Source organism: Neopsephotus bourkii, unplaced genomic scaffold (genome assembly GCF_033783945.1).
Source record: "Neopsephotus bourkii isolate Nb327-2 ecotype Australia unplaced genomic scaffold, CSIRO-AGI_Nbou_v1 NB_1863, whole genome shotgun sequence".
In the NCBI taxonomy this organism is placed as follows: Eukaryota; Metazoa; Chordata; class Aves; order Psittaciformes; family Psittacidae; genus Neopsephotus; species Neopsephotus bourkii.
In genome coordinates this window covers 315,199-341,271 of record NW_026902336.1, presented here as the reverse complement: position 1 = coordinate 341,271, position 26,073 = coordinate 315,199, and the positions used below count along the sequence as shown (strand labels likewise).

At 43.7% G+C, this 26,073-nt stretch overlaps 1 protein-coding gene across 3 annotated transcripts in view; it reads left to right on the top strand.

Annotated features, from left to right (window-relative positions):
* The window catches only part of NECAB2 (N-terminal EF-hand calcium binding protein 2), a 92,843-nt gene that overhangs the window by 50,654 nt on the left and 16,116 nt on the right, over positions 1-26,073 (top strand). For 2 of the 3 annotated variants that reach the window (XM_061344092.1, XM_061344091.1), the window contains exons 3-5: positions 2,938-3,046; positions 18,843-18,868; positions 22,193-22,290. In XM_061344092.1, coding sequence (XP_061200076.1) covers positions 2,938-3,046; positions 18,843-18,868; positions 22,193-22,290 — 233 coding nt within the window. The remainder of the gene's footprint in view (positions 1-2,937; positions 3,047-18,842; positions 18,869-22,192; positions 22,291-26,073) is intronic. The other variant, XM_061344093.1, reaches the window with a different exon arrangement.

Sequence of the window (26,073 nt, the reverse complement as noted above, 5' to 3'; positions counted from 1 at the left end):
ACCACTTTAATTTTCACTGCCAAGTCCCAGCCTGGTCTGCTTCCTCTTATCACCTGAGTTCCCTGCAGACTTCCTTGCCCGATGGGCTCCAGCAGCCTGCGGCTTTCAGACTGTTTCACAATTACAGATATGCATCCCAAGGATTATCTCCTTACTGTGGAAGGCTTTTGCTTTGTGTTTTTGCAGACCAGTATTCCAGCTTGTATTAAATAACAATCAGCTTTAAGCTGACTGGTAACCTATGGTGGTGTTTGTTGGGGCCTGAAAGTCGCAGGGCATTGTTTGCAAGTGAAATTTCCACTTATATTCAAATTCCTGCTAGGGACCAACTAACTCTGTGGGGTGTCCAAAGCACAGAAATGACATAAAATTCACTGTCACCTGCTCCTTCCTCTAGATCCTCCACTCATCCTGTGTTACTTTGAGCTCCTAAATTGCCAACAAAAATTTGGCACATGTTTGTTTTCAGTGATCCAGCCTGTTGTGGTGGTTAGTACCTGCCTCCCCCGTTATCACCTCCAAGACAGGAGTCAGAGCAGCATTTTGGCACATGTTTTAAACACCAACATGTTTAAAAAATTTAGCCTGGCATGCATTAATAAAAAAAAAAAACAAAACAACAAACCAACAAAAAGAAAAACAAGAAAAAATAACACCTAGATATGAACTAGGTAAAGGAAAAAGTTGCGTGATTTGGGTTGGTTTGTTATTTTTTTCCTTAAGCTCAGAAATACCTTTGTGCCTTTCAGAGGTGAGTAAATGGTAAATTCAGATTACTCTCCTGAAAAAAAAGAAGTAGTTTCATTTTATGGTTTCTATTTCCCAGTAAGTTGATTTATGTGACTTTCCTGGGAATTTCATTCTGCCTGCACTCTGTGTAGAAGGACAATTCTGAGATGAAAAAGCACTGATTTAAGGTTCAGAGGAAAAGCATACTGTATGTAAAGAACTGTTTAGCCCCCATGGGATAGAAATACCGTTATCCTTTTGATCTTGATGCTTGAAGACATATATTCATTGCCAGTCAGGATCAGAAGCCAAACCCTGATCTTGGCTAGGATACTGCATAAACAAGAGCACTGTGGGAGCAGCTTCTCATCCAGTTTTGCAAGATGCAGAGGTGGAGGTGGATGGGGCTCAGTCTTCTTATCTCCTTCAGCCAGAGTGTCTCCACTGGGTTAACCTCCAGGTGACACTGGTGGGATGCTTCAAGCAATAGGTACTTGTTAAAGTACAGATGTTTTTAGTTTAATCAGAAACAGAGAGCAAATCTGGGACCCGTCCTCTTAGCTGTGCATTAGTATTCTGCACTTTGCCTGCTGCAAAGAGGTCATGTTTTGAGGAAGGAACACAGAAACACAATATAGGCAGCTGTGCACTCTCTGTAGCCATTGTGCTGCTCTGAAAATAATACCCCTTTCACCCAGTGTTGCTGTAGATGCTGTTCTCCTGCTGTGTTCCTTTCATAATTGTCAATTAAATAGCTATCTTAGGCTAAATTTATCACTGGTTTAAATTTGTCTGTGTCAGACAAGAGAAGCTGGGCTAGCATTTGGCAATTCAGGTATGTTTTAGAAGCAGCAGACTTACTTAGTTTTGAGAAAGAAATATTGATATGTATGTGGTAAATTGGCTAATTTTGTCTTCTAGTGTAATTTCCTGAAAGAGAAGCAACAGGGTTTAGAATTGATTTCATCAAATAATAAATGATACATTTTCCTACTGTGAGGTAGGCAGCATTTAGTCTATGAATCTTCAGTGGATATGAATGGAAAGACTCTAAATAATACGTGTGCTGGTTATTCCCCCAGGCACTGCTGTACACTGGTGTCAGCAGCTTGCACCAGAAAAACATAGAGGTAAATTTAGAGTTTCTTTGGTCTCCCTCTCATTGCTTTACTGCTGAACTTCACAGGAGCTTTCTCCAGACTTTACTTCCAGCTGTGGTTTTAAAGACATGGTGTACCTGTCCACAGCGCTCAGTTAAACACTGGGGCTAATATGTAAAATAACATGCAAAGTCTATGTCCAGATTTTTAAATCCAAATGTTATTTTTCAGTCTCTGAGTTGAGACTAGACACTTTTGCCCAACCACTGATATTTGCAGGGCCTCTTTGTACAGCTGCAGATGAGGCTGCTAAAGTGCCTCTGCAATAGCCAGAGCTGGCATTAAAATAGATGTTTAAGGTTGAGTTTGGAGCTTGCTGATGAAATTACCTCTCTAGGTGCTCAGAAGAACATTGTTGTACCTTTGTCTTGTAACTGCTTTGCCTGCTGCTAGGTTAGCCAAAAGGCACCCAGCAAGCTGTAGCCCGTATGGCCAGGCAGATGGATTTTGTGCGTCATCAGGTCCCTTTAGAAGTAAAGGCACAACATTAAGGTGAAGCAGCGCTTGTATGTTTGAACAGTTGACAGCTTAAACAAGATGTGTTTTGTTATGCTTAGTAGGTGCTATTTTGCATTTTTGTTCAGAGCAGGAAGAGGTACTGTGGTGGAAAAAGTGCAGCTAAATGGAGGTGGCAAAAGATACTGCTGGGTCTGATGTTAATTCCAGTCCTATCTATTACATGTCTCTTACATCCTACATAATTTGAACATTGGGTAGAAAAAAACGCTCCATAATTTCTTAAATGTCAGTCACTTTTAGGATGAAGCTTGCAGGCTTTTCCCCTTTTGGCTTACTTCGTGCCTTGGTTAATACCCCAATTAATTGCTAACTACCAGTGCAACCATGCCCAGGAGCAGTGCTTCTTCCTTGGCTCTGGTGCTTCCAGAGCTGTTTGGTCCATCAGCTCTGCACTGGTTGAGGGCCAGTCCTGCAGAAGTACTTGGAGATAATTTTGGTCTAAATCTTTATATCTGAGCATAACTTGTGATTTTTGGTCTTGCCCCTCACTTTGCCTGTTCCCTAACGGTGGCTCTGTTGCTGTTTGCAGACGATGGGAAACTGTCCCTGGAGGAGTTCCAAGCCTTTTTTTCTGATGGGACTCTCAATGAAGAAGAACTTGAGAAGCTCTTTCATACCATTGACTCAGACAACACCAAGTAAGTTCCCCCTGCTGACGCCCTCGCATTTCACAGGGCCTTTGGATCACAGCAAGTAGCTGTGGCTGTGCTGTAGCAGTGCTGTTCTGGAGAGGTAAGCAAAGTGAAACTTGCTTTGCAGAACTTTCCAATATCTCCATTTCTGCTTAGTTTGTGTCTCATTGTGATGGCCACTATGACTTCTCTTACTTGGTGTTTTTTTTCAGGTCATTTTCTTTAGTGCAACCTGATCTGAAATGGTGCTTACTTTTACATATGAGGACATTGAAATGGCTTTTCAGATTTTCCACTTTATCTAAATGCTTTGCTGTGCTATGAAAGGCAACTGTGTGAATATCCATAAGCATAGTCCTATCCACCTATTTTACACATGAGAAACTGGAATGATTTGTGTCTTGTTTCTTTGTGATGTCTCTATCCCCTGCGCTTGGGCCATGACTGCTTCACCTCCCATACAAAATACCCCCTGGAAAGCAGTGATTGCTCTAGCACCGAATAGAAACAGCCCCTTTCTCTTCAAGGTGAAGTTCAGCTGCACAGAGGCCAGCACAAGCCCTGCAGCCAGTGTTGTAGATGCTTTGCCTCTGCTCTGGTCCCAGCAGCCTGATGTGGCTGTACTTTGTCTGCACAAAGCCTGGGCAAGGCAGCAAGGGGATAGATCCACAATGAGCACTGCACTGACTGCATCGCAGATTCAATAGCAGCAGTGAAAAGTGATGGCAGGGGAGGGCTTTAGGTGTGCTTTAGTTTGACATTACATCAAATTCGAAGCTAAATATGGCACCTGACTGCTCTCACTGAGAAGCAAGCTTTCACAGGCTGTGCCAAGCTATCAAATTAAGGTGACAGGCTCATTAACAGCTGATGTTTCCTTCCGCTCCACCTGCCTTTGCCATCTCTCACTCAGTGCCCCCTCTGACTGCCTTTGCTGGGGTCTGAGGTGTTTCTGAGCCTTCTAACAAGTGTCTGGCACTGACGGGTGTTTGGGATCAGCACGAAGCCCCTGTGGAAGGTCCCCTGCTAGCAGGTAGTGATGGCCCTGGGCACCAGTACAAAGAACACAGCTCACTGGTGGGTTTTATCCGACTCCATTTTCAAAAGCCTGAGTAGCTTAGACTGTTGGGAAGTACAAACAAAAGCCAGCGTTGAGTCTTATTCCAGTGTGACTTTTAAAGCTCTGGAGAGATAAAATCTGTCTAAAAGCAGATGAAAAGAGAATCTAATTTCAAATTAGAAGCCTTGCAGCAAGTGCTTTCAAAAAATAGTAGTCTGGTTAATTATGAAGCCTTCTGGCAGCAGGTACAGTCTTGCCAGTGTGAGTGGTGTGTGCTTTGCACTCATCCAAAAGATCCCCACATCTATGTGTGCTTCCCGAAGTTTACCCCAAGATCAGAAATGCTAAAGACCAGCTTGGTATATGTTATTCACTGCATAAAGGGAATTGTCATGACCTTGTTACTAAAATTAGCTGGGAATGATCCATCCCTTCTGATGGTTCCTCTTCAATAGATATTAGATGCTGTTTTATGTATTTTAGGTCTATTTACTGTAATGTTCCTGGGTGGGCTCTCTAGAGACTCTGGGTCTTGCGTGCTTATGTGCCTCTATTCTGAAATAATCTTTAGCATTGCCTGAGCTCATCAGTTTTCTTCTTGCCTTTGAAAAGATGCAAACAGTCAACTTGTAAACCAGAGTGGATGGGGTTTAGTGCGAGTGGGTGTTTATTCTGGTCTTCTGGAAGTGGGAAATTGGATTGCAGTCCTTTTTTTACTCAGGTATTGTAGAGAATCTGCAGCTTTCTCCAAGCCTTAGTAAGGGATGTCTTTAAAACTGAACAGAGAGAAAAGGTGCCCTTCCTATACATCGGTGCTGCTAGCAAGGGAGGGTTTCTGAGCAGTTCCTGAGCATGGCAAGTGTTCCTACAACTCAATAGCATTTTTCTTTTGCCAAGCTGGCTTGATCCAATCATCAATACCCATGAGGGATTGATAGTTGAACAGAGCAGTTTAGCATCTGCTGTTCTTGGCTGAAAGGAAAAGTAATGACTTGGTCAAGCTTCCAAGTAAAATCCTTGCATGAAATTGTCACTTGCTTGTTGATTTGGAAAACATTGACACCTACAGGAAATTTGTGAAGTTGAAGGAAGAAAATACTCCTCATTTTTTATCTGCAAGAACTCTTTCAGTCTCCAGAAAGCCTATTTCAGAGCCAGGCTTCCTTCTGCAGAAGTGCTTTTCACTATGAAACAAATAGTTTGCTAGACTTCAGTCATGAAATTTGTACAGTCCTTCAAGTTGTGCGTGCTCTTCACCTTGCCCCATCTTTTGTTCTCTGCATTGTAAATCAGCAGGTCAGTGGGATTTGGGACAGGAAGGATGATGGCTTCAGCCTCCACTGTGCCCAAGCACTAGCATTGCAATTTTGAGCATTGCTGCCACTTAATAAGAGGAATGGAGCTTTCATTTTACAGGGGAACAAAAGAATAATATTATCTTCCAAAAAGGCTGTTTTAATGCCACTTACTTGCTATTTGATAGAAGTTTATTTCTTATTAAGGCTGTTTTTTGATACTGTTTTATCTCTGTGTTTTACTCATATGGTCGATCATGTTTGGTGTGCAAAGCAAAGTTTGCTATTGAAATTACGTTACAGATAGAGTAGAATATGAAGGAAATTATGTTCCTGCTGATTATTGGTAATTGCTGTTACCAGCCAAATTACAAAATGTTGATTCAATTTCCTGGAGTATTTTTAGGAGCACGGAACTGCCTTACTGGAGGAGATAAAATGAATGTCTGTACTGATTTGTTGACTTGCTTTAGTTGGGATGATACTGGAAAGGAGAAAAGTTGGGCAGAGGAGTAGGAAGATGAGTTTAGATATGGATGCAGGAGTAGCTAAACTAGAGGAGTGTGTGCTTCTGCCTCGGGCATCACAGTCCCCCAGTGAAACACCTCGTTGCCAGTAAGGTGAAGTTAGGAGGATGCTGAAATGAACTGAACTGAGATAACCCAAAAAAGCCCAGGGGATTAGTGAGGATCCCTCTTTTTTTGGAAATGTCTCAAGGATGTTAATGTGGTATGTTGGACACAGACTCCAAACACCCACCCTGGGGTTTATTACCCAGTATCCTCATGAGAGAACCTGCCATCCATGGTAGGGTACAAAGACTGTGCTTGTAGCGTACAAGACCCACCATCACTGGTTATTTCATCTGGCAGCAGGAACGTGCATAATGTGTCACTTATTTCACTTGTTTTTTGGCAAAGTTATCCTCATAACCTGCTCTTGCTTAAAAAGGGCGATCAAATGGGATTTTTCCTTCTGTTGCTCACACTGGCTGCCCTCCTTCCCTCCTCCCAGCTGAAGCAGGAGGCAAAAGCAAGACTTTGCTAGGTGGTTTTCTTAAGCTGCTATTTCAGGAGGTTTCAGCAGTGCTTTATGAGAAGCTGCCTGAAGATTACTGGGAAGGTAATGATATGTCACTAGTAATATCAATGCTACTGGAATGCACAAATTATGTGTATGATATGTAAACACACATATTTAAATATATATACTTGGTTTTGTGGCAGAACGGGGCTTTAGAAAACATTAGATTGGTGGTCGCCCAGGAAATCCTCTTATATTTGCAAACTTTTCCTAACAATATATATCAAAAGTTATTGTAAATGGAAAGTAAAAAAAAAAAAAAGTAGGATCACAAATGACCAGATGAAGCCCTTGAAAAATACTACTGTGATACTGGATGAGACTTACTTTGTCTGACCCACAGTTACCACCTCCTTCCAGCTCCCTGAGGCAGCACTTAGACCCACTCTGCATCCCACTGGAAGGAAGGAACACCTCTCAGTCTTAGTGAAAGCAGGAGGAGGTCAGATGGGGCTGTTGAACAAATAAATTTAGTCCTGGCACAGGATTTTAAGAATTCCCTTACTAACATTTGTATATTTCATAGCTGCAGAGGGCAATCCTCCTCACTGCAGCAGGACTTCTCGAATGAGCTGTACAGTTCCATTCACAAGTTGCCAAGAACATGGCATTAGCGTTCTGCTGCTCTGCCATTTGGTAACTCTTCTTTAGGCTTATAGATATTCTTTTAATGGCTTTGTCTCCCACGTCTCTCTAAATGAACTCTTCTCTCCAGTGGCAAACACTAGGAAAGGTTGGATCGTGCATGTAGAAAAATTAACAGAAGCATTATCGCCTCTCAGAAGCCTGTCACAGCTTCACCAGGCTGTCACATTTGCTGGAAGATTGTGACAAATGGAGAGCTGAAGGCAATGGGGTTCTCCAGCCTATACAACATTCAGGAGCATGCCACCTCCTGCCCTTCATGGCAGTTACCTGTCATGGGGTGGTAGTCCAGAGGGGCAATGATGGGGGATAGATGGGAAAATCCATCACAATACCATTTTATGCTGAACAACATCCTTCTTGGAAACATGGAACCACTTGCCTCCCAACCCCATTGCTGCTCAGATACCACAGGGAGCTGTATTATAAAGCAGAGTAATTTGGGGTCACTTTGGGGCACAGGGATGTAGTGGGGCACAGTCAGGGCAGCTACCAGCTGGAGTTTGTGTGTTCAACCCCAGAGCGAGGGGAGGCACGGATGCCCAGGGCCACCCTGGATGCAGGTGATGATGCTGATAAGCTGCTCTGCCTGCACAAATTAGTCCTGCTGTGGAGCAGAGCATGTTAGCCTGAAGAGCACTGTTCTTTCCAGGAGGGGTGGATTCAGCTCCAAGCATTATCAAGAGCCCTGCAGCACCTACGTGGACAGGGTGGGAACTTCGGGCTGCTTTGTCAGGGGGAGAGGGTGCACCTGGCCCTGCATGAGTGTTTAAATTGCTGCAATCCCAGGCATAGCTGTTGTGGGGGCAACCTGCTGCCTGGCAAAGTGAAGCTGGCTGAGATGGGTCCAGCCATAGACTGATGTGGTGGGACAGCTGCTCCTCAGGGCCTGGCTGCCAGCCCTTCTTCCTTAAGGATGATAGAAGCAGAGCAGACAAGGAAGGACAAGTCTATATTTCACTGGCTGTTACTTGTGAAGCTGTGAAGGCTATGTTAGGGCTAATGAGCAGGAACAAGTTGTCTCCTGCAGTTGTGACTTACTTAGTGTGTGTTTTGAGCTGGAGGCAGGCATGCAGAGCATGACTGCCAGTGCTGAGGCTTCTAAGGAGAGTGAGGGAGCACAGCAGCATGTGCTCCTCCTGCCCTGCGTCCCCAGTACCCATCCTCACCTAACTCAGCTGGGAATAATCCCACAGCTCTTGCCTGATTTCTACTCACTGCGGACATCATCAGGGCATTTGCAGGGCCAGAAGCTCTCAAAATTAGGCTGATAGTTTGCAAGGATTAATTCTGTTTCTCTGTTACTTTGATTGCATCAATACACAGATAATAAAACTGGTTTATGTTTGACCCTGTGGTTGTGCCTGCGGCTATGGAGCTTAATTCTGACAATGATGCGTACCATCCAAAGAGTGGGAGGAGATGCCAGCAATGTGCTGCTGGTGTAGTTGCTGGTCTGAACTGATGCTATTCCTCACTAGAGGAGCCAAAGCAAGATGTCTCAGTAGAAGCCCTACAGCTCTGTCTTGACAGTATCCTGAGCTCTAAAAACTGCTCCTATGGTGTTGTATAAGAGCAATGTGGCATTCTGGTGGGGTCAAAGACAAAGGCGAAGGAGATAAGAATGTGTTCCTGAGTATTAAGCAGGGAATAGCTTGCTAGGAAGCTAAAGCTACACCTTGTGCCTCAGCTGATAACCTGGGCAGAAATGGAGCTTCACATCACCAGTAATGAACATGAGGTTCTTCATCTCCTCCTTCCAGCATACAACCCTGCTCCACACCTGGACACCTTCAGTAGCTTTGTTCATGTAGCAGCCTTCTGTCCTTCTGCTCCAGTACTTATTTTCCCCTGACAGAAGAGATCATTGTTACCACTTTATTTGGATAGCACAGTCCCTGCTGACAATGCCCTGAGATGGCATTGCCACAACCTACATCAGGTCTGTTGCCCTTTGGTGTGAGGAGGCTCCACCTGATACAGCCCACCGTGGACAAGGAGACAGCAGTGCCCAGCTGCCCATGGTTTTCTTCAGGTTTCTTTGGTTCAGTTGTCTCAAATTTGAACAGAAAGTGCTTCCATTTCTTGGCCAAGGACCAATGATGATTATGACTGAGTGGGGTTTTTTCTGTTCCCCCCCCCCCCATTCTGGCTATTTGCATTGCAAACCTCATTCAGCCAAGTGCCGGGTTCGTCTGGGAGCCTAAGCCCACACTATGGAGATGGATGTGCCCATTGAAACCAACTTAATTTTTGAGTATTGAATGTTCTCAATTAGCTCTCTGGGAAACAAACTATGGATGGTATAATCAGCTGAGGTTTTGATTAACTGATTCAAGAGACAGTCCTTGTCTCTTCTGAAAGGGACAAAATGATTGCACAAAAATTATACGTCTGGCTCTAATTTCTGGCTCTCAAGAGTGTGGGCATTTGGTGGATTTTGTTCTTTCTGTTTATGTGGAAGCTGTTTTTTGAGCCGTAGCTTATTCTTCACTGTACCAACATGTCACTTAAACTGTGCTGTGTTCTTCTTTTCATTTAAGTGAAGAAATACTTCGTGCCAAAGCTGGTGCTTAACAGCTGTGTGCTGACAGAGCTGCAAAACATCTTGGTCTCACCAAAGAAAAGAAGCTTTTAAAACAAAACACTCTCTGGAAATGCCAATAGGCCGTGCATCAGGCAGCCCTATCTGAATCCTGATTAGGCTTTAACATGCTTGTGGGTGTTGTTGGCTTTTAACAAAGCAGATGGGAAAATACTACTGAACTGGTCAGACTGGGAAAACACTGTTGGGTTCAAAGGCGGGATGGGAACCCACCCAGACAACTTTCTGTTTTTTTGGTTTTTAAATAATTTTATTAAGCACTCCATGGCAGGACTGCTATGTTGTGATTTTTTAAATGAGCATTTTAGGTTTAAACCATTCTTTTCCTTCCCGTTTTATTTTTATATGAATATATATGTGTGTGTGTGTGTATGTATATATGTGTATATTTAAGTATGTATGTATTGTTGTGGTTTAAGCCCTGTCAGCAACTCAGCCACGCAGTCCACTTTCTCACTCCCCTCATTTCTTCCCTCCCGCTCCTGGAGGGATGGGGAGGATAATGGAAAGAATGTAAGTCCCACGGGTTGAGATAAGAACAGTCCAGTAACTAAGATATAACACAAACCACTACTGCTACCACCAATAATCATAGAATCATAGAATAGTTAGAGTTGGAAAGGACATTAAGATCATCAAGTTCCAACCCCCCCTGCCATGGCAGGGACACCTCACACTAAACCATCTCACCCAAGGCCTCGTCCAACCTGGCCTTGAACCCTGCCAGGGATGGAGCATTCACAACCTCCATGGGCAACCCATTCCAGTGCCTCACCACCCTAACAGGAAAGAATTTCCTCCTTATACCCAATCTAAACTTCCCCTGTTTAAGTTTTAACCCATTACCCCTTGTCCTATCACTACAGTCCCTAATGAAGAGTCCATCCCCAGCTTCCCTATAGGCTCCCCTTCAGATAGTGGAAGGCTGCTATGAGGTCTCCACGCAGCCTTCTCTTCTCCAGGCTGAACAGCCCCAACTTTCTCAGCCTATCTTCATATGGGAGGTGCTCCAGTCCCCTGATCATCCTCGTGGCCCTCCTCTGGACTTGTTCCAACAGTTCCATGTCCTTTTTATTTTGAGTACACCAGAACTGCACACAATACTCCAAGTGAGGTCTCACAAGAGCAGAGTAAACTATAATAATAATGATAAAGGAAATAACAAGGGAAGAGAATACAACCGCTCACCACCCGCTGACCGATACCCAGCCTGACCCCAGCAGTGATCTCCCCCTTCCGGGTACCTGCCCCCAGTTTATATACTGGGCATGATGTGCTGTGGTATGGAATACCTCTTTGGTCAGTTTGGGTCAGGTGTCCTGTCTCTGCTTCCTCCCAGCTTCCCCTCCTCCCTGGCACAGCATGAGGCCCAGAAAGTCCTTGGTCAGTGTAAACATTACTGAGCACCAACTAAAACCATCGGTGTTATCAGCATTGTTCCCAAGCCGAAAGTCAAAACACAGCACTACACCAGCTACTAAGAAGGAGAAAAATGACTGCTACTGCTGAACCCAGGACAATGTTATGTATGGGTTGTTTTTTTTTCCTGCTTACAGAATCCCTATTGGGCAAACCCAAAATATTACACCAGGAAGAGAGTTGACATTACAGAACAGCCCAAATGCATCACAAGCAGTTGGTACATAAAAATCTGTCTTGACACTGATCAACTTGAACAAGCCTGAGAGCAAAATTGATGCGTTGTTAACTCAGATGCAACTGCTGTATTTACTGTTGATGAAATGTATAAGAGAGCTGGAAAGCTCAGTTTACAGGCAGGCTGTGATGCAGGATGCAGGGTGAAGATACTGGCTCTGTGTGGTACCAGGATGCCAAAAGTAACTAATCAATTATGTCACTGCAACGTGATGAAAATAGCACCAAAAAATCATGCTGTGTTTCCGAAGCTGGTGGAAATACCCTGAGAGCAAAGAGGGGTTGTTTGTGCTGCCTCTCTCCTGGTGTGTACAAGCCATCCTTCCAAGGATTGTAGTCCTAGGTTTGCCTAGCACTATCTGGGGATAAATTAAATGGAAGCTCATATAGCCTGGTATATATACACTCTGGGCCCAAATGTGTGTGTGATAATTGGCAACTTACTTTATATATTTGGAGGTGCTATCCCTCCTAGCAGCTAAGTTCCTGTAATTAAACATGCCTTTTCTTTGATGTGAGCAGATTTTCAACATCAGTCATCCATCCCCCCAAGAAGAAGAGGTTTTAGATGCAATCCATTAGGGATTTGACATGCACAGGGGCTTTGAAAATGTTTAGTACTGTACTAAATATCTGCTTTACTTAAGATGGTGACTGTGCTTAGAAACTAACTGTTGTATTGATCTTAGTAAATCAGTGTGCTGCATTGTTGTGTTTTTCAGGATATCAATTGCACTGCAAACAGGTTTTTTATTGTGTTGTCATCTTGTTCAAAGTTTTTATGAGCTTTTTCAAGAGACTTTTCCTTTGTGAGTGAATGGTTAGAGGTTCTGTCAGCCTGTGACAAAGCAGAGAGGCAAAACATTGATCATTTTTAATATAGTGTGAAATGGTTTTACAAAATACAAAGATAGATGCAAGAGGAGAATGTCTTAATCACCCAAATCAAAACATAAGAAACAACTCTACCTATTTTTGCTCTTAGCATGCAGATCCTGTGGTGTCCCCAATCCATAGTGCCTCTGTGGGGTGGACATGGGCACCAAGGTGCCGTGCTCCATGGAAGGCAGGCAATGAGAGCAGCAGCGGGGCATCTCTGCTTTGGGATTCTGTTGCACTGCATGGAGTTTGGGGATCTGGTTTCATGATCAGCACTTTGCAGAAAATGACACCTTTATGCTGCATGTTTGATGTTAATTTACTGAAGGGCAGAGCCTCACTGATGCTGAGCCCAGCTCATCAGCGGTAGCCAGACCCCAGCTCTGGAGCTGTGTGACAAAGCAAGACAGTCTGGCACCAGCTGACAGCCTGAAATGCCATATTGCGTTGCTGATGAATGAACAAACAAATGTCTGGTACTCTGCAGGTGCCAGTTTGTTGCCCCTGTCTTTTTTAAAGTGACATTTATATCTCTTTTAACTAGTGAGAGCTTAGTGCATGTTTCCGAACATCATCCAGGCCATTTGTTTCATTTTTACCCGTATTCAGACACTTTTCTTGGTGCCCTTGATGATTAGAAGTAGGTGTTTTGTTCTATCAAATACTTCGCTATGTAGAAAGTGTTATTTTTGTTGTCTTTAAACTATTGATGAAAACATCTGGTCTGCATCAGGAATGGTTTGCAGGGACTTTCTGGGGTTGTGGGAGGGTAAGTGGGGGCTTCATCATGCAGTTTCTGATCTGTACCTGCAACTGTAGGTAGGAAATCAGATTGCACGGAGGCTTGCACCAGGCAGGCTGGCGTTATGTAGGAGCTGTTGCTTCACAAATGTCTGTGGCTGCAGAATGCGTCAGTATGCCAAAGAAGAGAGAAGCTGAACCAGCCTTGAAATGGAGCAACAGTCTTTTAAAATGAAACTAAGCAAATAATGTGTAATGTAGTAATGGTCTTTATGGTAGATACTGATTCCCTGTAAAGAGTCAGAAACTGAGCTGTGCTGCAGAAAGCCTGTTAAAAAGGAGGAATGTTTAATCCTCCGCACTCTGACAAAGTGCCCATGCTGGTTTTATCAGCTGCAAAAGCCAAAGCAGGAATATTGATGTTAGCAGGTGTTACAGCCAAACCAAGCCCCAGCATGGGTATATGGCCTCGTGCTCATCTTGTCTTACACCCTGTGCACAGCCATGGGTTAGGGAATGGGGTACGAGGTCCATGGAGGCTCGCAGGGTTACCTGTGGGTGCCCCTGAGAGAGTGTGAGCTGTCATTGCAGAAGAGAGTTCCCTTTTCCAAACCCAGGAAAGTGCACACCAAATGCCATTGCTCAGGGACAGTGATGAGTGTCAAACTGTAGCAGAGGTAATGGGATCTGCCAGGAAAGGTGGGCATGGATCCTGTAGGAAAAGACCGGCAGCTGAGACAGGGTCAGGGGAGGCTGTGATTCCTTTAGCTGCTATATCCATGCCTCGGCTTCAAAGGTTTTGGACTTCAGAGGTGCTGTTTAGCAAGTTTAATAGCCTCTTTGCATCATTTCTGTGAGTTTTGTTCCTGCTATGAGGAACCAGAGCCCTGACTGCTGGCTTGCCATGGCTAGACATATCAAAGTTCAGACTGACATACGTTATGAATACTTGTCTATGCTATTTGTCTATGCAGCTGGCTGGCCATGGACAGCTATGACATGTGGTTTATGCTGTTTCCTTGAATTTGGCACCCTAGATTTTGGAAGTCTTTTATTTATGTCATATGATAAGAATGGTTTTGTTTGCTTTTTGTTGTTGTTTTGGCTTTTTTTTTTTTTAACAAGCAGGCAGGTGAAGGAGGTTCTTCGGTAGGTCTGGGAAGGATTTAGCAGGGTTATCCAGGAGAGTACAATGCTGGGCTTGGAAAGTTGCTTAGTTCTTTAGAACGAAAGTTAACTCTGCTTCTGGCCAGCATTCAGTATTTGCTATTGTTCTTGCTCTGCCTGGAATAATTTCCATCACTCTGGGATTTGTGCAAAAATTTTTCTTTGAGTTAGAAACTAATGATCAGGAGTGACCATCAGTGACCCCTTAGTAAGCATCTGGATGTACATTTTCCACCTCTGAGGTGTTGGGATAACACAGCACTCTTACTGCTGGGACTAAAAGCCATTCATCGGGTATAATAATATTTCCCAGCTGCACATGTTGTTTTTTAGCCTTTCCTAAAGGAAAATGAGTTTTGCAGGTGGCTAACGCTAGAGGATAATTTGTTTCCATGTTCATTTGAAGCCTTGTACCAAACCCAAAGCTGTGAATAGAAGATGGAAATAAAAGGAGAACGTGATTTCAGAAACCCCTCCATTTTCTGTGCCAGTGAAGCAGCTAAGTTGTGTGGTTGGTGCAAAAGAAAATCTGCCCAAGTAAAAGGGCTGTTATCTTCAGTAGAAGCCGATCAGGTCTTGAGTGGCATTTGAGCGGCACATCCAGGCGGCTATTTGCATGAGAAATACACTGTGAAGATGAGACTTCAATGTATTTGCAACTTCTGAATTCCCATTATGCTTCTGATTGTGCTGCAGGAGCACCTTTCCCTTAGCTGAGTGGAACCTCAGAAGGGAATTTCACCCTCTGCTCTTCCCTGGGATAGAGTCTCAAAGATGGCAACATGTTTCAAGAAAAGCAGGTAGAGAAGTAAAAAAGCTTGTAAGTACCTTGGGCCTGTGGAAAAGCTGCAGAAAGTTGGTACATGGACAACTGTGGTGAAAGCCCATCGGTTGGATTATCTACAATCAGGGATGCAGAGAGGCAAAGCTGTGACTTCCCAGGGATCCTTATTAGCCCAGGCACTCATTAAACTGTGTTTTAATATTGGGTGGGGTTTTTGTGGGGAGGGGAATGTATTTATCTCTGGAGTAGGCAGGAGGCACAGCGATTACTCTGGGCAGCCTCTTCCTCTTGCTGGTCATGCAGCAGTAATTACTCCCTGGGCTCTTAATTAAGCCCACTGAAGAGATGCTCACAGTGCGGTTGTTGCTCTTTAAACTGCCACATCCAAGGGAGGAGTATCACACTTGGAGAACTTTTCTTTTTCTTTGAAATAACTGGATGTGAACCAGCAGGGAAAATTATTTCCCTATTGCAGTGTGGTTATCAGGTCAAATTATCTCAGTGTATTTTAAATGGCGGTGGGTGGTGAGCAATGAACAGTCCTTTCAGGGACCAAATTGACATGTCTTGGAGTTTGCTTTTTCAAAAGGTGCTCTAGGTTGAAAGCTGAGCTCTTGTGTTTTGTTCCTATTTCGTCAGAGAAATTAGGTCCCAGGTAGCAAATGAAGGATCTCCAAAGTATATCTTTGCCTTGGAAAGTAATCTCAAAAGGTGCACATCCCCAGCAAGATGGGATATGCAAGGTTGTTGCTGCTCCACGTTATAGTTTCTGTGGTTAGAGAACAGGGAAAAAGCCCTGACACCAAAAAGACTTGTATTTTCTTATTTTTTTTCTCCTTTGAAAGAAAAGCTTTTGTTTTGGAAAGATATCAGATAGATGCAGCTTTTACTATGCAGAAAAAAATGTGTAAGACAGAAGTCTACAATTTCTTCATTTAAACTTCCACTTTAACATTATTATATTTTGCTTGGTTGGGTTATGGCTTCAGGAATTTAATTAGTCACACTATTAATGGAAAAAAGCTTAAAAGATAATTTGCAGCCAAGTGTTTTTGTAGCTGAATTTTTTTTTATTGTTATTATCATGAAAATATGGGAACAACTTGTCATGATTTTTCTTTTTAGTTTATTGTGACTTATGGGAGCATTAAATAATTGCCAGCTGAAAAAAAGACTGGTAACTGATACCTAAATCTTTTCCTGTCAAAGAGCTTTTTGATGTTTTGACTGCTTTGAAGCCTTAAGGACTGTGAGGGTGTTTGTGGGGAGCTGCCACCTCCTATTTTACAAGGCTTGAAACCCAGATACTGAATACCTGCATCATAACATCTTACTGGCATCACCCATAGGGTTGTTAGTGCCATTAAGTTACCAGAGCAGCTTGTGGACTGTTTTGGAGCTGGGTTTTTGCAACATCCTTTGCATTGTGTGTTCTCCTGTGCAGTGCCCATGCTGGGCAACAAAACCCGCTTGTAACACTGATGGGACCGTGGCTGCGTGTCAGCGATGCTTCCAGTTGGGCACACTCCCACGGGATGGAAACATCATAGGAAATGCCCTGAGTTGTGTTCAAGTACCCATTGGTTTCCCCTTACAAATTTTCATCTGAATATTATCGTACTTTTTTTGTTGTGGGTTTATGACTTCAGTAATTTCTTTAATTAGGCTTAGTCATAATACAAGGTAGCTTCAAATTAAAAGCAGTTTCTCAGGCAAATTAACATTCAAGCACAATTAGGTTGAACGATATGTTGGCAGGATGTGAGGAAATAAAAGTCCTTTTTTTTCAGCAGCAGATCAATTACTACAGTGCAAAGCAATGTGGAAAACAAAAGTAGATGTTTTTTTCTCAGTAACATGCCCTATAACCCTGCAACCCATAACCACTTCACTAAGTGCTTATGAACACAAACTGGTTTCTGAACAATATTATTTAAGCACTTTGTGGGGAATGCTGTTGTAAAACTGACTCCTGTGTGTGCGTCTGAGAGTATGAATTGACTTACCAGGCTCTGGGCTAGAGAGAGCTTGGATGAAAGAGCAGCCAAGATCCTTGGTCAGACTTGGGGCTCTCCCAGAGCTGGAAATGAATCTTCTGAATATTCTCTGCCTGTGAACTGCTGAGGCTCCATGTTAGCAATCACATGCTGCCAAAGTGCTGCGGACTATTCGGTCGGGAGTCATCTCTTGTGGGTAGTGTTTTGGATCTGCATATTCAGTGGAATTGGGAATGAGGGTGTGTGTAATGTGCTTGTACAGCATGAGACAGGTTGGGTGGCATCTTTCTGGCAGCCAGCATCTGATGGGATCAAGATGTTTGTGTTTGCCTCCAGCACCCAGCAGGTGCCACAGCTCAGCAGTGGTAGTGGAAGTGCCCCCAGTGCCATCATGTGGGGTTCTGCTTCCAGGGAGAGCCCAGGTGTGGGTGACACTGAATTTGGGGGATTTCCTCCTCAAATATCAACAATGCACACTGTTTCTCTTGGCTGTAGCGTACCTGGCTACCATGCTTAGGGGATGAAATCCACCTAGTGAGAGACAGAGGGGTCCCCAAGCTACAGAAACTTTCATCTTCTCAGGCAGAACCTAAATATAAAGAAAAAAATGCTCCTATATTGTCTTTCTGCTGAAGCAGAAGCTCACTTGAAAACACTGTTGGGAAGAGAAATGCAGCCTGTGCCCGTCCTGCTGCCACACAGCCTGGTAAAGCTACTTTGCTCACATGGAGTCTGAGCCTGCTGCAGAAGATGACAAAAGATTTCAGCAGAAATAAGGTTTTCCTGGGTACTTCAGCTTGCTGCAAAGGCACTTTATGGTTTTCTGTCATCAGTCCTGATGACGGGGTTCAAGGGTGGCCATGGGTAGTGAAAAGCAAACCCAAATTAACACTTTACCACCATGCATCATCCCTTCAAAAGAATATCTCATCCCAGGAGAGGGCCAGAAGCAAGTGGAAATGTCAAGTGATGGGGATAAGGAGGAGCCCAGGACCTGTGGCCTGCGATAAGACCTGTTGATCAGGGCACGGGCAAGCAGTTAGGAGAATTTCAGTGTCCAAGGTAGAGCTGTGGGAGGACACATTAATGAAAACAGTATTGAAAACATCTCTTTCCCTAATCCACTTATGCTGACAGGGCAGCCAGAGCAGGGATGAGTTTAGTTAAAAAAAAAATCTTTCTAAACATAAATGGATTGACAAAATATTATTCTATTAAGAGATTATTGGACTGCTTGAACAGCACTAATAATTGTGTTAGAATCTGAGGAACAAAGAGGTTAGCAGGTATCTTCATTTCCCAAGCAGGTTGTCTGTTGTTATATAAACAAGTTCTATGTTGTTATATAAATGATATGTTCATGTATTAAGAAGTAATTGTACTGTTTTGTTGGAGGGAGTCCTGGCTGGGAACTGCACACAGCCCAGAACCGATCCATCTAGAAAAGTAAATCTTGCAAGTTTTTACTCTGAGCAAATGGGAACAAAATACATTCTTGTGCTGCACTGAGTGCCTCACCAGGGTGTTGTTTGGTATGGATATTTAGGAGGAAGGGAGAAGAATTGCTGTGGGGTGTGCTGGGTCCCCCATAGGCACAAATCCTCATTTCTCTCTACGGAATTCCAAAATAATGTATGGAGCTGTCCTGCCTGTGCAGATGCTGAAGATGCAGAGGTGCATGCGTGCCATGAGTGGCATCACACATTACCTGCTCCTTAGGCTGTCACCCCTGGTGCCTGAAGGGATGATGAGGGGATGGGTAACATTGCAGGTGGGTATCTGGGGTTGAGCCTGCAGAAATCCTAACTGTAGCCTTTGTCTGTCCTTTAAAATTGCCTTTCTCTCTTTTTTCCCTGCTTCCTCCCCTGCTTTGTCCTTCCCCTCTTCCAGCAACGTGGACACCAAGGAGCTCTGCGGTGAGTGTGGTCCCTGTCTTGGGGCCAAAACAATCATTATGTGCTTTGTGTGCTTTCAAAGGATGCATGAAACCCATTCCAAAGCTGATGATGCCATGGTGGCTGTGCAGATGGGGGGTCTCAGCACTCCTACTGCTTTGCCCCTTATTCTGCAGAAACATTGGCAAAGCTTTTCTTCATTTTCTTGCAACACAAATGGGGTCAGAGCTGAACAGAGCACCTGGATCCCATTCAGTAACAAGATAGAATTTAATTTCTGGCAATGTCGTGGCTTCCCGCTCACTCTGAAGTTCAATAAACCAGTATCCATTTTCAATATCCACTATATGTTTTTCCTTAGGAAAAACTCAGTGTTTCCTGCAGGCTGCCTAAGGTGTTCACCACCTCTGCTGCACCTCCCTTGGCTCTCAGAAATTAAAGGCTGAAAAGAAAATCTCTGAAAACGTTTTGTCCCACACCTTGACCAGAAAAGGAATATTTCCTGCTGGGTTTCTAAAGGACTTTGCCTTCATGGAAGGTGACTCATGCACAGAGCTCCTGCTGCTCACTTGGGTGTGTTTTTCCATGGATACTCAATATTGGGAAAAGTTCCCTGTGCTCCATCTTTCTGGGAGGAGATGGGGAGTCAGAGATCTGTGGCCCTGCAGAAGGGTCATCCATTTCTTCTCCTCCCTTCCTATGCCAGGATGCAGAAGAACATATAAAGCAACCTTGGCAGGTCTTCACCATTTACCTCCATCACTTTGCCATTAATTCCAGCCTTCAGGAGTCTGACAGCAGGTTGCACAGCCAGAAAGGCAGTTGCTGGGGTGCTTGTGCTACCCCCAGGCAGTTACTCATTATTCCTGGTACTTTAAAGACTTCTCTGTCCACCTGCAGGTCTGCCTGCACCAAGACATTGCCTTGGGTTTCTCTCCTCCTACTGTTTTCTCTCCTCCCTTGCCTTCCTTGCTGCAGCATCCCACAGGGTTTTGATGTTCAAGACTGCAGCAGAGGCAGCACCTTTCAGCTGGTTATCCCAACTTGTTCTTGCTTTAGTATGTGAGAAATGAATCCTTTCATAAAATCCTTTTGGTTTGCTGACGATATGATGGGCTTGTTCCCATCACTCCTTTCTCATTGTGTTAGGTTTCCTTGCCAGCTGACCCAAGAGACCAAAACCCAGCAGCTTTCACCATCAGCTTTGCCAGGAAATACAGGGATAGTAAAGTTGTTGTTTGACCCCACTGTGCATTCTCCTTCAGTTTGATAGCTTTCACCCACCTTCCTGCCTCTCCTGGGGATGAAGTTGCCAGGAGAGGATGGAGATAAACCCATGACCTCCCATAGGAAGCCAGAGGAAGGATTGATCAGCATGAGATCCTGGCTGGATCTGTTATCTGCTGAATACTTGCCCTTGCCTGCAATTTATTTACTTGCTACTTTTATAGGTATTAGTTTAAAAATGAAACTCCGTTTTGGCTAACTGAAAGCTGTGGTTGAAATAGGTTGTGGCTGTCTTGAAATAGGTTGTGAGTTGTAAGATGATGAAGGCATCTTAAAAGGGATTTCTTGACCCTGCAGCTTAGATGAGAAATTTGATATGGTTTCATCCACACCAGCTACCATCTTATGAAGTTCTGCAACAACCACCAGCACCTAGGCTGACTTAACCATGGTTGTGTAGCTCTCAGAGGAGCTCCTCATAATACACCCAAGAGATGTGAGTACAGCTGCTAAAATGTACCTGCCACCTTTCAGTTTAAATGCAACACAGACATTGCAGGCAATGGTACAAGCTGTCCAGCAAATTGAAGTGTACTTTGCAAATGGGAGATGCACATCATCCTGTTGCAGACAACCAGGGCAGTGGGTGATGCCTTTGCTTCTTCCACACCAGCCCTGGATGTGTAGCAGTGATGCTCATCTCTTTAGCATCGACCCCATTCTCTCTGCAGACTTGTAGGAGCAAGAACCATGTGGGATAGGAAGAGCTGATCTCGGGTGTTCATGTGGATAAATATGGCTAAAAGAGTAAAACTGAACAATTTGGTTAAGTCAACAGTGTTCTCCTCCCAGGTTCTCCTTGGTCACTCTTGAGGGCTGTGCTCTGCCCACAGCAGCTCATTCTTTCTGAAAAGCTGGCTCCAGCTTTTTGCTTCAGCACTTACAAAAAGTCTGTACCTGCTTTTCATGTGCTCAGTTTTTCTTTCCCAAGTAAAAACACAAGCACACTCCAGTGAGAATAAGTTGTTTGGCAGCAAACAGCTGCTGTCAATCATGCTGTTACATTCGGTTTCTGCCAAAATCTTCTTCCCCTTGGATATGTTCTCTGGCTGTAAATAGCTATAGGCACTTCTAATTAAGCCAAGAGAACCTAATTAGTGGGGTTGTTTCCTGGAGTTTATATCTTGTTACATTCCTCAGAGATGTCACCTCTGTGTGAAGCTTCGTGTCTTAGCACTAAGAATAGTGCCAGTGGCTTTTAAGGAATAGCTTTTAGTCACCCAGAAACTGGGTGACTTCACATGTGTGCTGCAAATTCACTGCAAACCTCACTGCTGTGCTTCACTTCTGTCTGTTTCCATTTTAAACAGTGAATTTCAGGAGTCCATAGCTCATGCACAAAACCACACCAGGGCTCATATATGCCATGGAGCCACTGACTGCACGTGGACTCACTGATTTTGGCTGTATTTTACATCAGTGAAGAGAGTCCAGCCACTGCATGGCAGCCTGGCACAGATCATCCTTCTCACAGGATGAGAATGGCAGGGACAAAGTGTGGACTTCCTTTCCACGGACAACATGTGGTTTTGGTCCCAGCTTGCAGCTCTGTTCTTTTCCTTTTGAAGCGGTTTGTTCTCAGAAGCCCGTGCAACCTGTGATTGTGAGCTGTGATGCAAATGTGAAGGAATGTAGGGAAAGATGTAAGGCTAGTCTCAGCTCATATAAATCTGGGTGAACCTGGAAAGTATTTTGATGCTTAGAGCGGTGAAAACCCTCAAGGGAATGGAAAGGGGATTTCTTTTGAGACTTCCTCTTCCGTGTTGGCAGTAGGAGAGAGAGAGACAAGATACAGTCAAATGCAAAAGTGGGCATGGAAATAGAGCACCTGCTAAGTTATTTTCAATTGGAGCTACTGTGTCTTACATCTCTTTTTACAGTGGTTCCAAAATTCTCCGCAGGACAAGTTGTGACTTTGGCTCAGGATGCATCTTATAAAAAATACACTTGAAGCAACTGTTTCAGATTTTTCTTTCCACCAATAAGTAGACCTTGGTGTAGTCTTGAAGCACTAAGTTACACCAGCAGTTCCCATCATGTCCTTCTTGGTTTTCCCAGACTATTTTGCTGACCATATGGGAGATTATGAAGACGTCTTGGCCTCACTGGAGATGCTGAACCTCTCCATCCTGAAGGCAATGGACTACACCAAACGGGTGAGCTCTCCTTACTGTGCCATGTCCTCTGCACACTCAGGGTGATGATGCAAATGCTACTTTAACAAAGCAGCTAAATCTGAAGGTCTTCGTCCTATTCAGCTGTGTTGTTTCCTCATGCTGTTTCATTTGTGTGGGAAGTGGATCATCACAGCAACATGACAACAGTGGATTTTTTTGCGTTAAGAGAGGATGATTCTTGAAAATCTTGGCCAGATTGTGAACCAAGGTGCCAATCACATGTGCGTTAGAGACTTCGCGGCAGAGCAGTGTATCTTCTCAGCACTTTTGCTAGGTCTGACAGGCAGTCTTGGCTGTGCCATGGCTTACGCTCTGTGTTGCCTGAAGCATGAAGGTACTGCAGCTGTCTTCAGACAACACAGCCTGTGGGTCTCTTGAGTGGAATTTTGAATCTATGAGTTTTTGTTAGCATCATTGAGAGTGCTTTTGGAAACTTCTTGTTGTAGAGCTGCAACTAAATACAGCTTCCACGTTGGAAGGTGTCCCGAGCTCCAGAAATTCATGTCACAGCTGCTGTGTTAGAAACTGGAAGGCTGCATGAGGGACTACTGGGGAATAATGCAAGCACCAAGCCTGAGACATAATATCCTATTGTATATGTGCAGAGTACCCCTGGCTTCTTAAAAAATCCACCATGTACCTTAATGATACTGTTAATAATGAACTGCTAGACAGTGGCACTGATCGGTAAGAATATCAAAGTTTATTTACGAATACCTAGGAAAATCTAAGCTGATGTGCCAGATAAATATCCTGCTGAGAGGTGCACCATTCATTTGTTGTCTTACCAGGAGGAGAGAAGTGTTTATAAAGCTCTTGTTCCTTTGAAACCATTTTCCTGTCTTTTTCATGCCACTTAGTGAAATAACTGGTCTGTATCAGTGACATTTATTACCTCAGGATAATAAGTCCTTCTCCCATTTTTACCTTCAACCATAATTCCATCATTCTTTTGTGCTGTGGCAAGAGAAAAGTAGAGTTTTTTTTCATTTGTGAGCAGTAACGTGAAGCCAAGGAAGAAGGTTTTGCTTTTTCCAAGCACCTGTAAGGACTTTCCAATTCAACTCCAGCCCACTGAGTAATCCAAATTGAAATCTCCCTTTCATTTACCTTTGAAGCTAATTCATCTTAGAAACTCAAATTACTCCACATTAAAGATGTGATAATGATAAGAAGTTTAAGCATTTAGAATGGGAAGCAGCAAATTTCTCTCCCCTGGTTTCTGAATAAAGAGTCTGATTTTCTTGCTTGATCAAAACCTGTCCTTATTACTGTTTGTGAGGAGGGCAGCATGAAAAGTGAAGCGACATATTTCACATGTTGATGTCTTGCCATAATAAACTAACAGCAAAAGTCTTTGGCCAAACACTGACCTGTCTGAAGTGTTTGCGATTTTTTTAATCAATATTATGAAAGGGTAAAAAAAATCAGAACAGTAATAGTTCATTTTTATAAGTTGCTGAGTCTCTTAATGTCTCATTTATATTCATTATTAGCAAATTTTCTGGCAGTCAGATTTGCCAAATATGTACTTTAAATACACGTTAACATGATAATAGATATCTCTCTAATTCATTCCAACTTGCTATTCATGATGTCTTCCACCATTGCTTTTTGAATGTGAGTTTAATGTATATGACTAATTTCTCCCAGTAATTTACAAGTGGAAGGCAGCAGTTTATAAATTAGGCATCTGGGGGTGTGGCTATTACCTTGCATTAGAAATCCGAAGCAGGAGTGGGAGTAGTTATTCATAATCCCTTCTTCCTCCTTGATTCAGCACCTGATCCTTCTTGGAACTGAAGGTCAGGTTGGACAGTGAGTAACCTGATCTAGTGGAAATCAGCCCTGCCCATGGAAGGGGTTTGGAGCCAAATGAGCTTTAAGGTCTCTTCCAACCATAACCATTCTGTGATTCTATGATTCTTCATCTCAAATGCAGACATTTCCCTTCTAGATGCCTAAAGCCGCCTCAGCATGCCCTCATCACCCCTGTTTTAACAGCCCATGGGCTGTGCTGCTCTTCATCATCTGGCAGAGTTTTTGCAAGTGAGCAAAAGGAGCAAGACTCCTTCACAGAGAGGAGCCAACAAAAGTATTTCATAAGAAACATCACTCCCTGCTGTGATTTTGTGAACAAAGTGGTACAAGCCTCATCACTGAATTATTCAAACGCAGGGGCTTTGTGCAAGTAAAGAACTGGAGGTAAAAAGAAAAAGCAACACCCCAAAACCAAGAAAGTAAGCTGTTGTAGGTGGCAGTGAAACTCATCTCCAGCATAAAGATAAGACAGACTTCCAGGCAGCACCAGGAGCTTTTCCTGAGTGTAAACTGTGTAAACCATTAGTGCTTTTTTCTTACATGGAAGATTTTTTCACTATGTTTTCCCTAAAAAAAAAAAAAAAAGAAAAGAAAAAAAAGAAAAAGATTTTTTTACTAGACTTTCTAGTTTTAGTGTCAGGATTGCCAAAACAGAGTATTAGAAGTTTAGAAGAAGGCTTCTGGGGATCTGAACCAACACAATCTTATGATGTAAAAGCCATTGTGAGCTCCCTCTTGTCTGATGGGTCTCTCCATAAAGGTCTCCTCCTGCTTTGTCTCCCCCAGGTGTGACACTGTAACCAAGGGCCTGTGCTGGTGTCAGGATGTTTAAGAGAGACACACATATAGATACATTTTTAGAAACACTGGGTCAGGGAAAAGACTGCTGAAGCAGCAGGTTAGGAGAAGCCAAGTGTGATTTTGTGCCCCCACCACGCTTGATGCTCAAGCCTGTTGCTGTCTCTGCAGCTTTTCCCCAAAACCAGGTCCTGCAAACGGCTTGCTGCTGATGCTGAGCGCTAGGGCTTGTGAACAAACTGCTCTATTTGTGAGACGCTCCTGCTTCTCCATATTAGAATAAGCATTTCATCAGCTGGAGAAAAGTATTGATTGTTTCAGAGTGTTCCTTATTCCCTTCTTTCTCCTTCTATTAAAGAAGTATTCAGTGTATATGATAAATGAAGCCTAACCTCCTTCTGTGTTAGCTTACTGATGAGAGGTGCCTGCTGACAAGAGGAGCTGGATAGCCATGGTGTTTAATTGCTGTTTATATTTCTCACCTTAAAAGACCACTGATTATTTCCTGCTCATAAAAAGAGAAAGCAGCAATTATCTCATGCTGGAGGAGCTCACAAAGTATCAGCAGTAATTAGATTGAGTGGTGGAAGGTCTCATACAGCAAAACAAAATCTGTCATTGTAATTATTTTCCAATATGATGCTGTCTGTGCTGTGTTGAAATGACTGCCAGTGATGATGGGAAATGCAAAGTTAAACTGGAAAGAAAGGAAATGAACTTTCAGGATCTAAAAAAAGCTGATGGTGGGAGATGTTCTTATACAATAATCATTTACTGGTTTATAGTGCAATCAGCAGGTACCAAATCCAATGTGACTGTGGAGGATGTGATTTGTATGTCTGGGTGTCAAAGCGTGTGTGGGGCACAGTGGATGCTGTCCCTCCCCTTCGGTTACTGACCCCCTGCCTCAGGCTGTCCTCTGAATGCCTCCACCAGCCCTGCCAGCCTCGAGGGCAGTGCCTGGGGAGCTGGGAGGACAGCACTTAGGGGATGGTTACTACTGAACAGCACCTTCACCCTGGGAAATGTGCTTTGGCTTGGTTAGAAAAACACATTTTGTGGGTTTTTGAACCCAAAAGGCTCAACTAGCCCTGTTCCTGCTGAGTATGGCTTCCACTGTCACACTGGGGTTGCTCCTGCTCC